Here is a 23,109-nt window from a genome sequence, read left to right on the forward strand (position 1 = left end):
GTTCTAAAAACATCACTTTGGCCACATTGAAATAATAGCTTTGGAGAACAAAATGGAAATATAAAGACTACTTCAGAGGCCCTTATAGTAACCTCAGTGTAAGATCAGGGGCTTAGACAAAAGTGGCAGAACAAACCGAAAACAGACAGATTCCATGATGCCAATAACCTCTTACCTGACCACCCTTCCTTAAATCCACACTTCCGTTGCTCACTCTACCACTAGATTAGATCCAGGTATCCTTTGTTCAGAATCCTTGGCAGCTTTCCATTATATAGAAGAGCCATCCTATGTAAAGCGCTCCACGACCCAAGCTGAGTCTCCTTTACTACTTTGTTCCCATTGCACTTCACGATCCTTTTAGATTAAGGTTCTAATCCCAGAATACACCCTGCATTCTGCCAACTCTGTGCCTTTACCCAGGTATTTTCCCACCCTTTCCACCGGCTCCCCTCCCTGCCCCACCTCAAATCTTCCCAACCTGTGACGCTCCAGTTAAAATATCACTTCTAATTAAGCTCCCTCAGATTTTCCAGGAAGAATATACACTATCACTTCTGCTGGACCTGACAACTTTTTGCATGCTTCTAACACTCTGCCTTAACTCTACAGTTGTTGTCACTTTTCATCTTTCTTCACTAGATACTGAATAATTTATAGGAAGTAAAAGTTCCGATTTATCCATTTCTCCAGAATAACAGTAAGGTCTTATACAAAGAAATCTGTTAAAACACCCTTTTTCTAAAAAGCACTTTGAAACTTTCTAAGCAGTCACTAGTTAATTACCTATAAGTGGTCAAGTGATATTGAAAGTGGCCACTTAATCATCACCTCCTCCTATTTACCTGCCAGTTATCTGTTCAATGTGATCATTATGTATAGGAATAGAAAAATAAATAAATAAGAAAAGTGGTGATGAAACCACGTGTAGAAGAGGAACAGGTTAGACCTTAAGTATATACGACCTTGTTATGTCAAATTTTAAAAGTCAAATGATAAAGTAAGGAACCCATTTATATTATAAAACTCAAAAGCCTCAAATTTAGAGAATCATCAATGTAAGACATATGTCCAACTCTAAAATATTACAAATCCTTCAACAACATAGGGAGAAAATTCCTAGGATAGAAATTCATGACTGTCAATTCAGGAAACCCTGTTTGAAAGAATTTCCACATATATAAAGAAACATAAGAGATACTAATGTTAGAAATGTAACCTCAATGTTAAATGTGCTAAAGAGCAGGATTGGCAAACCATGGCCCACAGATCAAATCTAGTCTGCCATCTGCTTTTGTACAGAATGGTTTTTACAATCCTAAATGAATTTTTAAAAGAAAATTCAAAAGAAGATTGGTATGACATATGGAAATGATATGAAATACAAATTTCAGTGTCCATAAATAAAGTTTCATTGGAACCCGGCCACATCATTCATTTAAATATCATTTATGGCTGCTCCAGCGCTACAATGGCAGAGCTGCGAAGCTTGTACAGAGAGACTACTACGTATATGGCCCGCAATGCCCAAAATGATATTTACTAGCCAAACATCAGAAAGTTTGCCAACCCCCCAACTATAGAGCAGGGTTTTCAAGCCATAGATGAAGAAGACTACAAAGCACCTCTGACTGTATGATGGAAATCAAACGGGAGAGACTTCAGCTTCTAACCATGGAGTAACAGGAACCGGATTTACCCTCCTACCTTCGACAATCAGAAAATTGGAGTAAATATGTGAAACAATTGTTTTCAGACATTATACACCAAGCAGCATAGGACTACAATCCTTGATGGAAGAGAAATAAGGCAAGCCTTAAAACGGTCCTGGCTTTCTGCCTGGCGGCACACTCCAGATTGCAAAAGGGATGGAGAATTCTAAGCAAGGCACAAATGTTTCCTTGAGCTGAAAAGACAGACATGGAGATCAGGGAGTTTGAGGCAGCTGAAAGCTGCAGAACAAAGTTCTGAAGAAGACAGGGCTACACAGAAAAAGAGCTCCAAAAATATGCATAGGGTCACCGAGGTTTTGCTGAATATTAAGATACACATGTACAGAGTGAAACTCCATTAGGTTGGGCAAAGAATGACTCAGTAGATGTGAATAAAATGTTCTCCACAGCTCACATGGGGCTGCAAATTGTTTTCAGTTCCCACCAGCCAAATTGGAGGGTCCTCACTGATTACTAGGGCATTCAGCAGAGACTCCAAACGGGCCACACTCAGTAGCAGAGCTAAACTATTGTGGAAAAAAAGCTACTTGAGACTGCATGAAGCTTAAAAAGAAGCCTTGAAAATACTAAACTGAACTGCAAGTAAATTAACTGACTGCCAGAGCAAAGCCCAACAACCTTTAGATTAAGACAACAAAATCTAGGCACATAATAACATAAAATACACAATATCCAGCATCCAATCAAAATAGACAGCAAAAAAAGAGAAAATGGCCCATAACTAGAGAAAAATCAGTCAATAGAAAGAGATCCAAAAATTATAGAGATGAAGGGATCAGTTGAAAAGGATATCGTAACAGCTATTATAACCATGTTCGAATGTTCAAAGCAGCCTTTCTCAACCAGAGTTCTGCAAGAGGATTAAGCCCTATAGGAAAAGTTATTTTAGTGACTATTTTCTCAAATTTCCCAAGGATGGCACAGCTAGTACAATTCTAGATGCACAGAAGAGAAGTTAGTTCATTACAAAAAACAGATAAAGCATTTATCTGGGAATCCAGTCGTGAGAGGTTGGATAATAGAAATACATGAACATAATGATGAGAGAAATAGAAGATATAAAAAAAAAAAGAACCAAACAGAATTCTCACGGAAGGGGGAAAAAAGGCATGAAATGAAAAATTCATTGGATGGGATTAATGGCAGATTAAACAATTACAGAAGGAAAGGTTAGAGAACTTCTAGATGTAGCAATAAAATGAAGTACAGAGGAAAAAAAAAAGAAGTAAATTAAGATAACAAAATTTAACTTTCAGGCCTGCTTTGCTACAAATCATCTATTCAGAATAAAATAAAAGGTGTCCCATTAAATCTGAATATTACGTAGACAGTCTCTTTTTATTTGAAGTTACCCATGATAAAAATTTTCCTCATCTATGGCCATGCCACCCTGAACGTGCGTGATCTTGGAAGCTAGGGTCGGGCCTGGTTAGTACTTGGATGGGTGACCACCTAGGAAGACCAGGTGCTATAGGTGTCAAAAAAAAAAAAAAAAAAAACCTTTCCCAACTGAAAGTACTAACAAGAAGACAGCGTTGTAGTACCAAAAGCCACAGGATAAACGTGGTATCTTCCTGGGTAGTAATTTTAATTAACATCCAAATAAATTTATATTTTGCTTCCCCAGCAGTAATTTTAATTAACATTAAAATAAATGTGTGCTGTTTTAAGCTTTATCCTCAGATGTGAATGCATCTCATCAAGGGGTGTCAAGAGTATTTCATAGAAAAAAATTTAAGAAACAGTGACTTTAGGAAATATTCAAGAAATCACTAAGAACAAACCATTTCACTTCACGTTCACCTACTAACTGACCAATATTGACTTTTAAATTCACACCCTAAGGCATTACTGGCAAAAGCCAATAATGCCTTATGTTAGAGCTACTAACATAAGTTTCCTCCAACACTCATTCCTTCAAAATAACAAGTCATAAAGCATCATCTTGTGATAACAAATCAATTTTAATTCTAGCACCTGAAGCTATACAAGGGTACGCTTTATAAACCTCATGGGACTGTTGTACACATTCAATAAAGTGACAACTGTGCAATACCACTTAGTATCTCAAAATCAGGAACATACTTTTGAATTGTTTAAACACAATCCACAGAATTAGAAACAAAATCAGAAGCCATCCACAGTTATACTAATCGTCAATTAAAAGTTTTACACATACTACTTGATATAACAGTCAATATCTAGTAGGGGATGTTGAAAGCGATTTCAGATTCTCATCCTGTTGTACTCTATTGGGAAGGTTTCTTAAGTAGCTATGTGACTGGCCAAAGCTGGGTACAACCAGGACCAGTAAAGTTCTACCACAGTTTCTGTAGTTTTCACTTTTTTCTGTCAGTTAAAAGTGAACAGTGAGAATTAAATACTTATCTTTACATATACACAAGATATGCTGTGAAAGCATAGCTGCTTACAAACATATAAAAATACTTGTTAACTAGTTTGATAAGAAAATAATGTATAAAAGTATATAGCAAAAACATTATCATCTCTGACCCTGGAAAGATCAATTCCATATTTTATATTACAAACAAAAACAGTTTTAGTTTTTTTGAATCCCTTATCCAGAAGTACTTAAAAAGGAAGACAGAAATTATTTATTTTTACTCTCAACACAGTTGTGAAACAAGTTAAATTAGAAAACCCAAGAACACTGAAATGCCTAAGTCCCGAATGAGTCCAAATATATGGCCACATAGAATATTATCACCTTTAAGATAAAGGCTTTTTAAGCAGTTTTTAATCTATAAATACAATAGGCATTTTGGTATTTTGGCCACTGGGAAACAAAGGTCTGAGATGTATCACTTTTGAGGATTCAATTCATTGTATTAAGGTTAACTGAAAGGTGACGTCAAAATGTTTAGAGGCAAAAATTCACATTTTAAAAAACTCCCTATGTTTCTATTTAGAGTAACAGTAGGCAATATGATTCCAGAAGTTAAAAGTTATTTCATAACCTACGACTTCAGCTTGGCAAACAGCTTAGGTTCCAAAACTGATTCACCCCTATTAATAAAATGAAAGCCCTTAAAAAAGAATGTCTGTGTATACAGATATATATTTTAAAATAATCAGATAATCTTTGAAGCAGCCTTAGTGTTTCCTTTAAATCTGTCTTGAAATGGTCATAGGATTAGCTTCATGGAAAAGATTAGCCAGCTTCTTGGTCTAAGGCTACCACGGTGATCATTTGTCTAAGGCTAAAAAGGTACCAACATGATGTAAACCGTAAGGAGAGGAAGAGAAGATGAGGGCTTTTCCTGGCAGTTGGTAGCTAAAACTCAAGGGATTCTTAGAAAATGACACAATGGCAGCCTTTCTTGTCTTTTTCTTTCCGCGTTGGTTCTGGTGAGGGAGGACATTCCTGCTCTTGAAATTTCCTGTAAAACAGAAAAATCTATATATAGTGGCCTTCCTGGTAATATATTAGTACAAATGCAGGTTATTTTTGGACAAGTCTCGTGTACACGCATACACTTTTCAATGTTAACTTTCAACTAGGGAATCAAAGTGAATCTTTGGCGGGGAGTACAAATGCTTCGACACCAGCAAAAGCAGAGCTGTCTGAGTTTCGTTAACGGGCGAATCTTAAATCAGATGACATGCTGAGCTCAGTAACCTCTAAACTCCCTTCCTAATTAAAAATTCCATGACTCTAAGGTATACTTAAGAATAAATTCCCATCACTAGAGTGCAATATAAAATCATCCTTACGAGGTATTACAGTTCCTATCCCTGTTCTACCACTTATTAGCCATAAGTCAGTATTAGACAAATTAGTTGACTTCTCTGAGACTTGGTATTTTAGAAGGCAATAATAAAATCCCATCTTTTACAGTTCTATGAGGATTAAAGATCTTTTGTTTAAATGCATAATGGTGCCTGGCATAAAAAAGCTCCTCTACCCTCCCCCTCATTCCTGATTGGCTGAAGAATATAGACAAATTCTGAGGGTCAAAACCAGGGACAAAATATTTCAAATAGGTAATAAAAATTATTTTAAGGTGGCACTGGTTCGCGCGCGCGCGCGCACGTGTGTGTGTGTGTGTTAAAATAACTCACCTTCCAAAATCAAGATTCTGTATTCATTAAAAAATAACAGAACTCAGAGTTTAAATAAACTACTAAAAAAAAAAACCCCCCAAAACTATAATCTACTTTTTCCTGCCCCCCACAAAGAGAATGCTCTGGCAAGGGGCTAAAAATTACAAGTCCATAGCCCAGATGTCAATTCAGCTTAGATACACAATTAACCTGAGCCCACTCCACATACCTGTCAAACTATCTAACGAGCAGAAAAACCAGTACCTCTAGAGAGCACAAGGTGAAGTAAGTGCCAGGCATAGATTCAAAATAATCAAATCAAACCCTGCCTACAAAAGCAACTCAATCTTACACACAAACCTACACAGTAACTACAGATGACCTCATCCATCACCTCAAGCTTCCTGGAACTCATTAACACTTTCTGAACCACAGGGGCTCTTGGGCCAGCTAACAGAAAAACTCTTCATAACCTGGATGTTATACTTCACTGCCTATGGGACTGCTGAATCTCTACTACTCTTCACCTGGGAGGAGTCGGGTAAGAAGCAATGCTAAGACACACGCTCTGGAATCAGAGATGTAAAGTTGAGTCCCAGCTCTGCCATTTAATACGTCTAAGCTTTGAACAAGTTATTTAACCCCTCTGAAACTGTTTTCTCATCTGAAAGTGAGAACAAATGAAAGTATTTAGCTTACTAGGTTGTGGTGAGGATTAGATGTAGTAAGATGTGTAAAGCACTTAGCACAGTACCTGGCAGAAACTACCACTCGATGTTAGTTGCTGTCATCACTTCATACCACCGCCACCTTTGGGATCTGCACAGATTCTTTTCAAAATCCCTATGTCTAAGTACTCTCTACTTCAATATAATTAAATGAGGTATTATATGTAGAAGTACCTATAATATGTAATTAGAAACTTTAACACACTATGTGCATTAATCCCTAATCACTCCTACATACAAGATCCTCTTCCTTACCAAAAACATTTAATTTTTTTTTTCTCAGTTAATGGTTTTAAAAAGCATGGTGTGATTACCTGTCAAGTTCAATAAACTAAAACAAACTTCTAGAATGTTTTGCTTACCTTATAACCCGGACAAGTTCATGGAAAGCTTGATCTACATTCATCCTAATCTTTGCTGATGCCTCCATGTATATTACTTTCAGTTGTCGTGCTAACTGCTGTCCTTCTTCTTGTGTTACCTGAAATTCCAAGAATTGAGTTTGAGGTACAGTATTAATAATGAGACCTCTATCGAACCTTCAGCCACAGATGACACTGTTAAATCCGCAGAGGCCAAACTGATTTGTCACGGATAAACAACACATACTGAAGACCAGCTCCACAGAGCAACTCAGAAGAACACAGAAACAAGATTTCAGTTTCATGGTTACTCAAAAAGTGTTAAGTACAACAGTGATAAATTCTGGAAAGGAAAAGTACAAGGTGCCCTGAGAATCTATAACCCTGTTGGGCAAGTCAGGGAAAGCTGGTATTCAAGCTGAGAACTAAATATAGAACATGGAGTTAGGTGGGGATGAGGTGAGGAAACACCATGCTTGAGTGCCATGGTGGGGAACAGCTTTCCAAGTTCCAGGAGCTGAAAGACGACTAGAATGTCTGGAACATACCAAGCCAAGAGAGAAAATGACAAGAGGTGAAGATGGAGAGGAGGGCAAGCTTCAAAAGGCTTAAGATCTTCAACTCTGCATTTCCCAGAGGAGATGCTCAACAATTACGTGGGGAAAATGAACAATGAATAATAGGATCACAAGCCCTCACAATGCCTTCCTTACATTTAAGAGGTGAAGGAAGGTAGGCAAGAAAGGGTAGCAGAGCTGATGATGGATAAAATGATAAGCCAGAATAAAAAACATTAACTAAAAATAGGAAAACGTTAATTGAATATAAGTAAATACCCTATGTATTTTAAATGTAAAGGCTGAAATAGTGATAGTTACCTAAGATTAAACCACATTACATTTACATTTATATAATGGGACTGAAAATTTTAATTTCTGAAAAATGACTGTTATTGCTGTCTTTACCACAAAAGTAAACACTTGCAGAAAAGTAAGAAAATACAGATGGGAAAAAAAGAAAAAGTTTAGGAACTTATCACCCATGGAGAACCACATTCTGCTTTTTCAATGATATACATTTTTCTCTACGAAAATAAGATCATAATTTTTGTATATTTATGTTATACCATGAAACATGCTAAATTCATTTACCTAGGTGTTCTTCTGTAAATGCCATAGACTTTTCTACATAAACAGTCATGCCATTTGCTAATAAAGACAGTTTTATTGCTTCCTTTCTGACGTGGGTGCTTTTTCTTTCTTTTCTGGCCTTACCTCACTGCCTAGAACTGCCAGTACAATGACGTCAGTGGTGAGAGGGGTACTTTTGACTTGTTTCTGATCTTAGGGACAAAGCATTTAGTCTTTCACCATTAAGTATGATTAGTTGTAGGGTTTTATTGTAGATGCCCTTTGTCCTTAGGTTAACAAAGTTCCCCACTATTCCATCTGTAAAGAGTTTTTTATCAGGAATGAATGTTGGTTTTTGCCAAATGGTTTTTTTTTTAACCTATTGAGGTCATATGGTTTATCCTTTTTAGTCTGTTAATATGGTGATTTATGTCGATTCATTTTTGTATGTTAAGTCAACACTGCATTCCTGGAATAAATCTCATTTTGAAGGATGATGCACTGTCCTTTTCGTTTCTTGTGAATTCTAGTTACTAAAAATTTATTAAGAATTTTTACATCTCATGAGAGTTTTGGACCATAGTTTTCTTTTCTTACATCTTTGTCTGGTTTTGGTATCAGAGTAATGCTGGTTTCATATAAGTTGCAAAGAATTTTTCTCTCTTCAATTTTCAGGAACAGTTTCACCAAAATTGGTTTGATATAATTCACTGGTGACTTCGACTGGGTTGGTAGTTTTCTTTGAGAGAAGGTTTTTACAACAAATTAAATTTATTTTATAGGTACAGTACTATTCGAGTTATCTGTTTTTTCTTGAATGAACTTTGGTAGTTTGTGCCTTTCAAGGAATATTTGTCTATTTCATCTAACTTGCTGAGTTTATCGGTATAAAACTGTTTAAAGTATTTCTTCATTATCTTTTAAATATGTATAAGACCTGAAGTGATGGTATCTTTCCCATTACTGATGTTGGTAATATGGGTCTTCTTTTTTATCTGGTCATTCTAGCCATATTTGTCACTTTGATCTTCTAAAAACCAGGTTTTTTTCCCCTATGGTTTTCTATTTTTTTATTTCATTGGTTTCTGTTCTTAGCTTTATCGTTTCCCTTCTTCTGATGAGTATGATTTTAATTTGCTTTTTCTTTTTTCTTCTAGTTTTTTGAAGGTAGAAGCTAAAAAGTAATTGCACTGAGACCCCTCTTTCCTAATACAAATATTTAGTCCTATAAATTCTCTATATACTTCTTTAGCAGCATCCCACAAATTTTGGTATGTTATATTTTCATTTTCATTCAGTTCATAATATTTTGTAATTCTCCTTTTGATTTTTATTTTATCAAAGGTTAATCAGAAGTATGTAGTTTCCCCATATGGGAAGATTTCCTAGGTATCTTTCTGTTATTGATTTCCAATTTAATTCCACTGTGGTCAAAGAATATAACACTGTCTGACTAGAATCCCTTTACATTTATTGAGACTTGTTTTATGACTCACTTTCATTTCAAAAAAATGTGTGTTCTGCTGTTGTTGGGCAGAATGTTGACTAGATGTCAATTAGGATAAATTGTCTGATAATGTTCAAGCCATCTATAGCACTACTAATTTTCTTTCTGCTTGCTTGGTCAATTATTGAGAAAGGGGTGCTGAATTTTTTACTGTTAAATGTAAATAAGTTCATTTCTCTTCGTAGTTCTTTCAATTTTTGCTTCAAGAATTTTGAAGCTGTTATTAGGTACATGAATGTTTAGAATTGTTATGTTCTCTTGATAAATTAATCTATCATCATGAAATAATCCTTTTTCTTCCTGATAATACTCTTTACTCTGAAATCTACTTTGTCTGATATTTACAAAGCCACTCCAACTTTTTTTTCATTAGTGCCATTAGTGTTAGAATGACGTATCTGAAGCCACCCGTTTACTTTTAATCTATTTGTGTCTTTATATTTAAAGTAGATTTCTGGTAAAGTCTTGTATTTTTTATCCAATCTGACAATGTCTGCCTTTTAAGTGAGGTGCTCACACTATTTACATTTAATGTGACTACTGATACAGCTGAATCATCCTGAAATTGTTTTCTATCCATCCTATTTGTTCTTTGTCCTATTTATCCTTTTTCTGCCTTCTTTTGGGTTAATGTACTGTTTTTTTATGATTCTATTTTATCTCCTTGGTTGGCTAATGTACTATGCATCTATTACGTTATTTTAATGATTGCTTTAGAGTTTATAATATACATTTTTCACTCATCAGTCTAATTCAAATGCTATTATACCAATTCATGTATAGTTTAAGAACCTTATTACAAGAATGTTTCTTCCTCACACCCTTTTATTTTTATTATCTTTTACTTCACAATACATTGTTATTATTTTTGCTTTAAACATCCAATTGTGTCTTAAAGATATTTAAATAACAGGAAAAGTAATCCATAGTTGCCCACATCATTTTCATTTCCAGTGCTCTTCATTTCTTTATATAGATCCAGATTTCCATTTGATATCACTTTCTTTCTTTTCACCTTTCTTGTAATGCATAGGTTGGCTGGTGATGAATTCTTTCACCTTTTACATACCTGGGAAAAGTCTTTATTTTACCTTCACTTTTGAAATACATTTTTAGTGGGTATTGAATTCTAGGTGATAGTTTTTCCTTTCAGTACTCAAAAAATGTTGTGCCATTATCTTCTGACTTGCATAATTTGTGAGAAAAAAATGATGACTATTGTCATCTTTATCTTTGTTCCTCTGGTTATTTTTCAGATTCTCTCTTTATTGCTGGTTTTAAACAACTTCTTTATAATGTATCTTGTTGTAATTTCTTCATATTTCCTATGCTCAGAGTTTGTTGAGCTTCCTGGATGTACGCATTTATAGTTTTCACCAAATTCAGAAAACTTTCAGCCATTACTTCTGTTAATCTCAGACATTGTAGATTTAATTTCCAAAAGTCTTATTTTGATCTTTTTACATCTTCCATGTCTCTACTTAATATATTCAGTCTTTTCTCTAGCTTCCTGAACATATGGAATATAGTTATAACTGTTTTAATGTTTCTGTTCACTAATTCTATCATCTGTGTCATTTCTGGGTCTATTTCTATTCACTGTTTTTTTCTCCTTATTATGTCATATTTTTCTGCTTCTTTACGTGTCTAGTAATTTTTGAGTGGATGCTTGCATACTGGATTTTTTACCACTGGGTTTGGGATAGTTTGTAGTCCTACAAATATTTTGAGCTTTCTTTTGAGATGAAGTTATTTGGAAAGTTTGATCCTTTTTGTTATACAGTACCAGAACAACATTTGGTCTAGGGCTAATCTTGTCCCGCTATTGAAATAAAACCCTTCTGAGCGCACTGCCCAGTACCTCAAGGATTATGAGGTTTCCCACTCGGTCAGAATATGAATTATTTCTGACTCTATTTGAGCTCAAGGTATTTTTCCCTCTAATCTTTCCAGGTAGTTTTTTCTCCTAATTTAATTTCCCATTCTCAAAATTCAGCAACCTCATTAATACCATTAAGTTATTACATTAATGCATATACATCTTACAAGTACTTCATAGCAGTTTATACCCTGTTGTGTTTCAAAGGGTGGGAGGTAGGTTCTATATAGCACTGGTATATTCAAGTTTACGTAAGTTTTAAATTACTCTTCCTCTCTTTAAAACAGCATATGTACCATAAGGCCTATATGGTTTTGAAATACAACTCAGTCAAATCAAGCAAGCAATTAACAGTAAGTAAGGAAGCCAAGTAAGAAAAGAAAGCTTCTCGAAGATAACAATTTAGAAAGGACAATTCCTATTTTTAAAAAACCTGACATGGTAAATTCCTTAGTATAGAAATATCATGTTGTCACAAATTCTGTTCCTTCTTCCTGGTATGTTACCCCTTCTCTGCCAACTCTATACTCTTGTTTCTTACTAATACTTCAGGACTCAAGCAATTGGAAATGTCCCCACAGTACTGATGCTGTTTTAGAACAGCACCCCAGAGTCCCCGTCACACTCTACTGTGACCAGTGACAAAAGCCTTAGCTCACTATGCTACACCACAATTTTTGGTTTTGTTTTCTCGTTTATGTCCTTTGTAGCAAGGGAATAAGGCATATTTGTCTTTGTATATCCAGAGTCTAGAAGAGTGCATAGTAGTTAACTAAATAAACATATAGTAATGTGTATGACCAATCAAACAAGTACATCTTGAAGTAAAAGATGATATAGGAAAAACATTAAAAATAAATATTTGAGACAGGTCGATCTCAACAATTCATTTTATTCATATAAATTTGACTGGGGGAAAAAACGTATGTCCTTAAAATTTTTGCTATTTGTCTTTCTGCTCAATTATTCGTCAAAAAGGTAGCTTGATCTATCCCTCCTGTACAATGTAATCCAGCCAGAGCGGAATAGCAAATGACCTATCTTTATACATAGTTAGAAAATTAACAAATTAATGGTCTAGATGATAAAACAATCCTACTGCTAAGACTGTTTATGTGCTTCACTTATTTATTTTTAAAGCATGGTCTCACATCACTGTCTTCGAAGAATCAAGAAAAGTTTGTACAACTCCATTTCTGGTCAAGAACTCTCTAAGCATATATAGAGTTGCTGTCGAGCTCACTAGTGTGGCCTAATTCTAACTAAGAAGCAGAATAGCATTGCTACCACCAAAGCAAACAAAAGTGAACAAAAAGAACACCACATGGAACGAATCCACAGCGTTGTGGAGCCAGAAATCAACAGAATATTGAAAGCTCAGAAACGAGGATTTCCGAGAAGCTCCCAAACACAGAGAATTTTATAAAGAAGCAAATACTCAGCCTTATTCCCTGTGTATTCTGATTTAGGAATTCAGAACCCTACCTAGAAATGTTGTGTTTTAAACAACCAAGGTGAATCTCACGCAACAAATTCACTGATCTACATTTGGGAACTCTCAGTGGGATTTCAAAGGCGCAGATGAATATTAGCAGAAATCTACAACAATATGAGCTTATCTATTCTTATATATTTCCAAATAGAGAAAAACAAGAGTAGAAATGATAAGAGCAATGTTATTAATCAAACTGGTTTTGATTGGAACAGACCACAACATTTGTAATACTCATGGAGGGATATGTCCAGTAAATGAATAACCTAAGTTTACAGAACCAAAACTTGTTTTTCAAAAATACTTATTATGTAGAAAGAATCATCATATTAATATCACATGTTGATGCACTGATGCCTTGATTCATTCATTTAGCAAATATTTATTGAGTGCATATCTTTGTTCTAGTGCTAAGGATAAAGCATGAACAAAAACAATCAGTGGAACTGAGAAGCCCTAAACACACTTGCTTCCAGTCAACGGTTCACAAACCGTTTAGATGCCAGCAAAGCACAAACAGATAAGGCTAGAAGACCTGTACTCTAATGTTTAAGGGGGAAGAGTTCTTTTTCCTGGGAGGCTGCAGGGGCACATTGTGGTCCAGGTACCAACAGACAGAAGGAGTAGGGGTTAGTATGATTATTAAAAGTGTAATTGCTATTTAAGAGTAAAAAGGCTAGTAGCCAGAGAAAGTCCAAAGGATCACAGTCCAAAGACGAAGACAGAAAAGAACAAGCTAGAATAACAACTATGAGCAAGCCTGACTGGTTACTAAAGACCTAGAGATGACCAAAAAGTAAGCATTTCTACAGTGGAAAGAAGTTTTTATGGGGGTCCCTGGGGCCTGTCTAGGCTCAGCTGGTAGAGCAATTAAGGGTGCCAAGACATGATAGAACATCACCTTTAATTCTGAAAAGACTTTAAAAAGGTAAAAACCTGTACTATAGCATCTCAATTTCAAATGTACTGAGTCTGGCCCTCAAGGCATATTTGCCTTTGTACAGCTCCAAACCCTAAGACATCCAGGAGAGATAAGGAGATGAGGAGAAGCCAACAAAGGGCACAGCAGGAGAGGAGTGCTTCAAAAAGGAGAATGTGAGCAAATGTGTCAAATGTCACGAATATCTATGTAAGTGGTGACCTTGACTGAGGCACTGCATGCCTGAAGTCAGGGCTAGCAAGAATGGCAGGAAAGAAAGTGGAAAAAGCAAGTGGAGATAATGCTCTTAAGGCATTTTGCTATTGAGGAGGAGCAGCAAAAAGACACTGAGAGAGGAATGTGAGATTAAGAACAAATTTTTGCTATAGTTACTTTTTGTTTTAAGGATGACAGCCAGTGTAGCATGTTGTCTGCCGACGGGAATGATCACGGAGGAGAGAAATGGAACAACTAGAATGGAACAATTGCTGGGGTGATGCCCATGAGCTGGTGAGAAGGAACAGGACCCAGTGCTACTGGAGGGGTTCGTCACAGAGAGGTGAGCGCTTTGTCCATGTAAGTGGAGAGAGGAAGACTTGACGGTTAGTACACATAAAGGTGGAAACATGTAGAAATATCTCAGTGAAGTAGAAAAATGTCACTCATCACAAACTCAGAGTAAGGAAGGGTAAGAAAGAGTTGTAAGTTTAAGAATGTGAAAGTAAATAACCATCCAAACAAGTAGGAAATGAATGGACTAGGGAAATGTAACAGGATTTTCAGTTGGCACTAAAGGCTCACATGATGGCAGTGGTCATGACTTTAAATGAAAAATTTTGTAAACCTATGGTATAAAACAAGACCAAAGTGCCACAGTATGGAAACCACGTGCCAAAAACTGGAAATCTCCAATGTACAGACAAATTAAAAATAACTCATACAGCCCCTTTGCCCCAACTAATCATGGCAAGGCCTGCTTCGTTCTGGTGGCACATGCTTCCCTCCTATCCCTAATCTGTCACCACCTACCCTATAGGAGACCTCCGCGTCACCCCAGCCCTCCGACCTATTCCTTTACTTGAGCTACCACGATGAAAATTTTGAGAAAATCTATTTCGACAGTCAGGGCAGATGCATCTGGGCGTGGGGTGGAAGTTACGGTGAGACAGGGAGAAGAACCCCTTGTTCTCCGCACAGCTACTTTGCCATTACTTCCCAGATCCAAAAGTATGTTAAGTCTTTCTGGTAGTAGAAAAGACGGAGAAGAGCAGTAGACAGGATCTACTGAGCAACGTTTAATAAATATAAATAGGTTCAGAAATCCTGAAGGAAATGGCCCAAGGAAATAAAAAATAAAATTTAAAAATAGATGGACTGCCTACTCCAGGTTTAAGATATGAGCAATGCCATATTCTAAATTATTTCTAACAGTTTATACTAGTCTGAAATAAAGATAAATTTTTTCACCTTAACTTTTCATTATTCAGATTTGAAAGACCTAGCAGTAATATTTATTCTATATCAAGTATCGTCAGTAAACATTTCTAAATCTTAGCATTAGAACAGTAATATCATTCTCTTAAGTCTATGTTTTAAACCTGGTATACCTTCAACAAAATTTTACAAATACAACACACGAATCGAAGGTTGTGTTTTAGTTAACTACAAAAAGGAATCTGTCCTCAATGCTGTTTATCAAGCAATTTTTCCTGATGTTTGTATTTTTCAAACAAAATCTTAAGAATCTGTTAACAGAAGTTATATATACACATAAAAAAAAAAAAAGACTTAAATACCAGCAAAGGTTAGAAAACAATTTAAACAATTACATTCCAGATGTGGGGTAGAGGCTAAAGGCCTAAAGGAGATAAAGACACAAAAAGAACCCCCAAATAATGTAGAGCCTGTATTAATTTACATCTGATCTTGTTCCTCTCACCCACAAAAAGGTGAGTGAACAATATATATCCTTCAATTTTTTAATTTAATGTGAAATAAGTGGGTAAAGAAACAAGTGAGTATAAACCAGTCTGCAACTAAATACTAAAAATGCTATTTTCTTACAGGTTACTGGTGTGAAAGCCAGCCAATGTGAAGAATTAACAAAAAATTCAGTCATTAATAGGACTTAGGAAAAATTCAAATACTGTAATTTAAATTGAAGCTATCTCTAAATGAAGGTAATTTAGCATTAACACTGAATAAATTAGGCCTTTAGGGGTAACTTTAAGATTATCTAACTAGAGTTTTGGATGTTGCCCAAGAAATTATAACATGTGAATGGAACTGGTACAAATACTTGCAGGCTTATAGAATCCACTGAAGTTCTGTGCAAAAATATGTGAAAATTTAATTTCCTCACATCTACTTCCTTTTCATTTCTTATCTAGTGTGATTTCTATAAAACCTAGTGTGTCAAACTCAGCAGCTTTTTTGATCATGGCACTTTGTTTCATTAAATACATCCATTCAGTTATATAATTATAAATAACTGGTTTCACAAATGCAAAATTCCTTCTCACCTGTCTTTGATGATCCAGATCTGCTTTATTACCAATTAAAATCATTGGAAATTCATCACGATCCTTTACTCTGAGAATCTGTCTTTGAAACTTATAGATTTCTTCAAAACTAAAAACACAAAAACAAATTTATCAGTTTGGCTAAGTACCAGCACATCCCATGCCCCATTTAGAACTCTATTGCTTTTTCTTTTTCTATAAAAACAAGAAAATACAAATTCAATAAACTAGCGACATAGACATGAAGAGCAGATCTACATTTTAATACTGGTACAAACCTGCCTCTGTCTGTGACTGAAAAGACCAACAGGAAACCCTCGCCAGTTCTCATATACTGTTCTCTCATAGCTCCAAACTCTTCTTGTCCTGCTGTATCCAGAACTAAAGAAAAAATAATATATGTAATTGCATTCATGTTTGTATTTCATAAATGGCTTCCCCTCAAGGTCAGGCCCAAATACTTAGTAATAAAGAAATGGCATTGCCCTCTTAGTACTTTATTCTCTGTACTAGAAACAAATATATTCTAATGGCAGACAGTTTCAGAGTTATCTTCATCAGCGCAGGTTGATTTTATAGTTAGAATACATTAGCATACCAATTACAAGGTTAAAAATATCTAATACATCTAGGCAGATGGAGTCAGATAACTTCTAAAGTCATTTGGATGTTTTATCTCCTCCATGGAAAGAAATAAAAATATAAATTCAAAAAAAGAAATTGTGGTCTACCCCCCAAATACCATACTTAAAGTGCAGGTGCTAAGGTATTTCTTGACTCCTGTGAATGAAACAAGTGTACAAGTTAAAAAACAAGGCTTTCTTTTATGGAGAGGTGAAATGTTTGCCGCGCACAAAACATTATTTGCTAAAGCCTCTGTGTTACAAATCCTAAGCAAGTTAACAAATAGTGAAGCTCTTCTTTATTTGCTTCACTCATTTTGAGCTTCACCAAAGTGTAGTTAGACAAGAAAAAAATCCTTCTATGTTCTAAATTAAAATTACAGAGGCCATGAGAGGCAGAGACAGAACAGTAAGCCTGTTGTTAATAGCTGTGGACCAGCTCTGACAAAAGACTGCTCACATTCCTGTATGTCTGTTGAAATTTAAGATTAATTTCCAGGTGGCTATTTCTGCGATTATCCAAAAGAGAATAGCCAGGCGCCACTGGATACCCCCCCACCCCCTCCACTCCTCCACCCGCCGCTCTCATCAACACATGACTCTTCCAATCTGCTGTCCCCAGCTAATCCACAGGAGCTGACACTTCCTCCTTGCGGGCTCTGCAGGGCCTATCCCAGAACTAGCACTTCTTCCCCTTCTCCCATCCCTTTTGTCTAGAGCTAATGAAAATCCTTTCAAGAATGGCTTACGTCGCCCCACCGCCCCCCAACACACATACAACCTGATGTATACAAATGCTTGCAGAACTCCATCCAGGACAATGGATATTAGCTTTTCATACCTGGCCATCTTCTTTTTTTCCTAGCAATGATCTAATAAACTCTTTTAAAAAGACTTCCAGTGGTGGAAGTTCAAATTTTTGATTTAACAGTAGACACTGAAACCTCACATTTTTTCCCAAATGTCACAATAAATACAACTTTAACAAGTTACAATGACATGACTAGTTTCACAAGAATAACCCAATTACTGTTTTACATTATATTTACTGAGGAATAGTTAAATTGCAAATATGCAGATTTATCAGTCAAAACTAATGAAAGAGGTGGGCTTATATTTAAGATCGTCTAATTATATTTAACCTAGAAAAACACCAGAGCTTAGTTTTTGAAAACATGATATGTAAATCATCAAATAAAGGATAGATTGCTTACTGTCTAGCCGGGCTGCTCTGTCATCTATCACACACTGCTTTGTGTAGGAATCCTCGATGGTTGGGTCGTAATCCGTCACGAAATAGGACTGTAAGAAAAATTACCTCATTTTAAAATTTATATTAACTTGCGTATTCAAGTAGCAATGTACCTTTATCAAATCCCACGTATCCAGAATTAATCAAAATATTTTCATTATCTTAAGGTTTCTCCTACTATATCAATTCCTCATTAAATGAAGTCTATTCAGAACAACTTCCAAGTGGAGAAAAAGAACTAAATATCTCTGAATTTTCATATCCAAAACATGCAAGACTGTGAAAGGTCAACTGCAGCTGTTTTAGTTTTCATAATTAACTTACGTATTACCTAAAAATCTAGATCTCAAGAAAAACACGGTAAATTCTAATTCAAGTCTATTAGCATCAGTCTTAAGAACAAAGTAGTTTGAAACTAATGGAGTCAAGAAAAAGGCCTGGAAGGGTCCAGTCCCTTCTTCTTTTCTCCCCTTTTCTCACACCTTGTCTTAGTCCCCCTTTCAGTTGCCTTGAATATTATCATAAGGAACTTGACTTCAGGATTTTCTCATTTGCAGGGATCTCAAACTTACTCCTTCACTGATATTTTTGTGGGTTTTTTATCTTAATTCCTATTTCCCTCTTCTTCTCTTAGCACAGCCTCTCAACTGTTATCTTCTGAAATTATCACCAGAAGGAAAGACAGTGCAGGTAGCAGAGTAAGAAGGGAAGAATCTTAACCAACCACTTAAATGTCTGTGTATTACAATTCACATTTTAAAAAAGGTTTAGAAACAGCAACAAGAATCTAAGATAACTTATTTCCCCCTTTTTGCAGAAGAGCACTAACTAGGATACTGACATCATCCTTCCTTTGCTCTGAGAATCTCCTTTGCTCTCCCTCTTGCCTGACTTTCTCCAAGGTTTTCCCACTGACTCCCACTGAGGGAATGACTTGGAGGAAGCCAGCTTAAAGCTAAGAACCAATGCCAAAGACGTTTGGCCATTCTTTAGACAAAGATTCCTGGAAGCTGAACCTGCCTGGCTCCTGGGACGCAGTATTCTTAAATGACAACCCCCAGAATGGTGACCTATGCAAACACCAGAAAGCCACTCAGAAGCAGGCATTCAGAATAGGACAGTAAAGAAATCTCTGGTTTGGGGAGGGCCATGTGAGAAAAAAAGAGAATACTGATCTGCCTGCCACCATGCCTTACTATTTATTTCATTTTTGAAGGACATTTTCCTCATTTATATTTTAGGATTAACTTTAATCATATAATTCAGTATCTATAATCCTATTTCTCTTTTGATGTTTTCATTTAAATGCCTGATTTATTAAACAAAGTCTAAAAAAGAAACATTTACCAACAAGAGCAGCTTCGAGTAGAAAGCCATTTCCATCACCACTCCCATCTCCATTTAAAAATAAACAGATATCAAAAAAAAACCCTGAACTCACTTTTTGGCACCCACTCATCTTCAAGAGGTAAATACAATCGGCAACAATATTCTTTGTACCCATTGAACAACTTTAAACTGCAGTCTTTCACCAAGTTAGATAAAGCATGCTGTTTATATCTTTTTAAGATTAGTTTCCTGAAACTTGTTTCTCCACAGCAATCAGATACCTCTTGCCATGCCTTCATCTTATAAAACTTGAATTTCATTGAATATTCCCTGTTTATTCCTAAATGTGTTAAAATGTACCCCACTGGGAGGTCCCACTTTGTCTGAAAACGTAATGAACAAATATTAAATAATATTTTTTCAAATGTCCAGGTCATACAAAATAGCTAGAATTCTTTCAATGTAACGGAGGATTTTTTTGCATTGAGACCAAATTAAGACATTTATAAAAGACGGTTTAAGCAACTGTGAGGGCAATTATAAATTGTTTTTCCTTTTAGTGTCTATGAAAGTTTCATATTTCTCTGGATGTCTTAGCTCTTGAAACACACTCTTAATGTAAGAATTTTGCTACTTTGCTAACACTGGCAAGACAAATTAATTGCTGGAATTTCTGGATATTTAGGTCCACATTTCATCTTCGTTGTGTTCTGTTTTCCAAATTTGTCTGTAGAACCCATCATCTTCTTGCTATATGTAAATTTTAAAGAGTCATCCTCATTGAAAGCATCTTCTTCCCTCATAAAGATCCATCCTAAAGGGCATCATTCCAGGCCTGACTGTCACAGAATCAAAGACTCCTTTTCCTCACATAATTCTAATAAGCTACAGGTCAGAAAATGCCTAAAAAGAGCATTCATCATGTGCAGGTAACACAAAGATATGACATTTCTGTTACTTAAAGCTGGATACCAAATATTTGAGGCAGCAGACCACTAACAAGAGATCAAGCTCTGGTGACGGACAATCCTGGACTGAATTCCAACTGCTACTTCCTAGCTGTGGAACCTGAGACAAATTACTTTAGCATCTGTAAAATAGGACAGTAACAAAATCTGGTGGAGCAGATAAAATGAAGTAATGCATATAAAGTACCACAGTGCTCATGATTAATAAACCTTAACTTTAATAATTGTATTATTTTTGTCACATGGTTAGGTGGTATGAACCAGTGTTTCTATTCAAGTATAAAGACTTGCTAATCCCAGGAACAGCTGTAATCATTCCAATCCTCCTTATACCACAGACCAACCATGGAACTTGGTATCCAAAATGTTGTGAACCAAGATAAAAGCTCCCTATCTGGGGTTTTGGGAATATTTTCTGGATCTAAGCTATAATTGTGTAGGTATATACATATGTAAAAATTAATCAAGCTGTACATTTAAGGTGTGTGCAATTTTTTTGTACAATACTAATTACACCTCTATAAGTTACATAAATTATTAGTTTCATTAAATGGTTCCCTTGTTGTTTCTAGGATTCAAAGTATGCAAAGCCTTCTAGTTTGATCTGTGCTGTTCATCATGCAATTTTTCACTTCTTGAAATCCTTCACCAATTGTTCTTGCTCTCTTGGTTTCATTCATTTGGTTGACGATTATTTATGCAACATCACAGGGACAAGGTCACAGAGCCCACTGCTCTTTGCACCACATCCAGTAACTACACTGTCATTAGAGACAAGGGAACGGGAGTGTTAAATGGATTGGTCAAAGAACAGAAACAGCGTGAAATGCCAATACTAAACTTGTTCAGAAGGTAACAAAATGTAAGGGGTTAACTCTCCAGTCATGCTCAGGAACTATGTGTACATTCACTTATAAACGTGGAGCCCCAGCAATTTGCCAGAAAACAGACTCTTTCCTTAAGTTGGAAAAAGTTACCAACCACAGTCCGGAAACGATATCCTGTAGCAGAAGGCAAGAAAAATAAAAAGTAAAAAATAAACAAGCACAGCATTGCAATGTGGAAGATATAAGAGGTTCAGCAAAGGGCAGGAAAGAAGAATGGACTGAAGAGTTCAAGAAAACATAATTAAGGGGGAAGGGAGGGAAGGGAATAATGTGCTTTCTTGGAATCACAGAAAAAGATGAATGGAGAAGGATCCTAGCCAGAAAGAAAGGGAATATCTCCTTTCAAAAGGCAGGATGCCTTCCAGGTAGTAAGAAGGGCAAATGGACCTAAATCTCTTTAAGGTTGTTAGGAGTTATAGAGAAAAGTTTCAGATTAGGGGAAGCTATCCCATTCAGACAGGGAGATCTATTTCCCCTGATAAAATCTGGTCTGGGTAAGGCTGTGGAAAGCTCTTAATAACCCAAGAGTGTTATGCTGTGATAACAGGAATATTACTCCTGATTTATACGCCACTAGATCACACAACGGGAGCTCTGCTTGGCCAAAGAGAATTGCCAACTCACTACCTTCCCATTCAAAGAAGCTGTCGTAAGGAAGAAAAGGGGAAAGGAGAGGAATGAGAATGAGCTGATGAAATTCTACATTCAGTGAGCAAGAGTGACTGACAGTTCACTTTCTCCTGCCACCAAGCTACTGGTGAAAGTGTAGTTCCCAGGCACTGCCACAGAGCGGTGCCTGGTCTATGTACCGAGACAGGTGATTAATTTATTAGAGATTAGGGTAAACTCAATAAATCCAACACACTGGTTAAACCCAACCTCCTTGCATATAAAAAGAACAGGAGGTGAGATCTGCCACTGAAGAGTTATAAACAAATGTAAACGGAGCATTTGAGAGCACAGCACAATTCTCAGGAGAGTCTCAGGAGTCCTCTAAAAACACGGGTGTGCAGACAAGGGAAGGGAAACGGAGAGAGCTGGGGAAGGAAACAGATGGAACCGCATGGAAAAACCTTGGTAACTGCTGAATCTGGGTAATGTGTATATACAAGTGTATGTTATGCTATTCTCTCTACTTTTGCATAGGTTTGACAATTTTCATATAAAAATATTTTTTTAATCTGGTGGTAGCATGTAAGTACTACAGAAAAGATCAAATCAAGGGAAGAAGGGACGCTTTTTAACTCTGAGCTTTCACCTCATTCTACTCAAAACCAACACACCTAGAAGCCTAAATTTTTTTTCTTCATCAGAATATTTTCCAGTTTTCTTCATATTTTATTTTTCACTTTTATTGTCCATCCTTTCCCCCACCCAACTAGAATGTAAACTCTATGACGACAGAGATTTTTATCAGAAGTACAGTGCCTTGCCTAGTATTAAAAAGCAAATCACTGGCAGAGCCAGCACTAAAATCAAAGTTTTCAGGCTCTTTGGCCAATGCTCTTGCTTTACTTACTCTGTTTTTCTAGGGTTAAAGCACATTCATCCTCATCCTCCACTCCTTCCATTTCTCCCATAAAAAAAAAAAAGGAAGAGGGAGAGGGAGAGGGAGAAGGAGAGGGAGAGGGAGAAAGAAAGAAAGAGCGGAAAAAAGAGAGAAAGAAAGAAAGATGCCCTCGACCACAGGAACAGCAGCCATCTTTTATTCCG

At 36.2% G+C, this 23,109-nt stretch overlaps 1 protein-coding gene across 1 annotated transcript; it reads right to left on the minus strand.

Moving 5' to 3' along the window:
- Positions 1–3,676: 3,676 nt before the first annotated feature.
- Positions 3,677–18,321, minus strand: RRAS2 (RAS related 2). The gene is made up of 5 exons (XM_011374172.2): positions 18,175–18,321; positions 16,616–16,718; positions 16,338–16,446; positions 6,889–7,007; positions 3,677–5,134 (listed from the first exon to the last, which is right to left on the minus strand). Exons 2-5 carry the CDS (start codon positions 16,681–16,683, stop codon positions 5,047–5,049), a joined length of 384 nt encoding a protein of 127 aa, XP_011372474.1. The 5' UTR covers positions 16,684–16,718; positions 18,175–18,321; the 3' UTR covers positions 3,677–5,046.
- Positions 18,322–23,109: the final 4,788 nt, after the last annotated feature.

Source organism: Pteropus vampyrus, unplaced genomic scaffold (assembly GCF_000151845.1).
Source record: "Pteropus vampyrus isolate Shadow unplaced genomic scaffold, Pvam_2.0 Scaffold240, whole genome shotgun sequence".
Classification (NCBI taxonomy): Eukaryota; Metazoa; Chordata; class Mammalia; order Chiroptera; family Pteropodidae; genus Pteropus; species Pteropus vampyrus.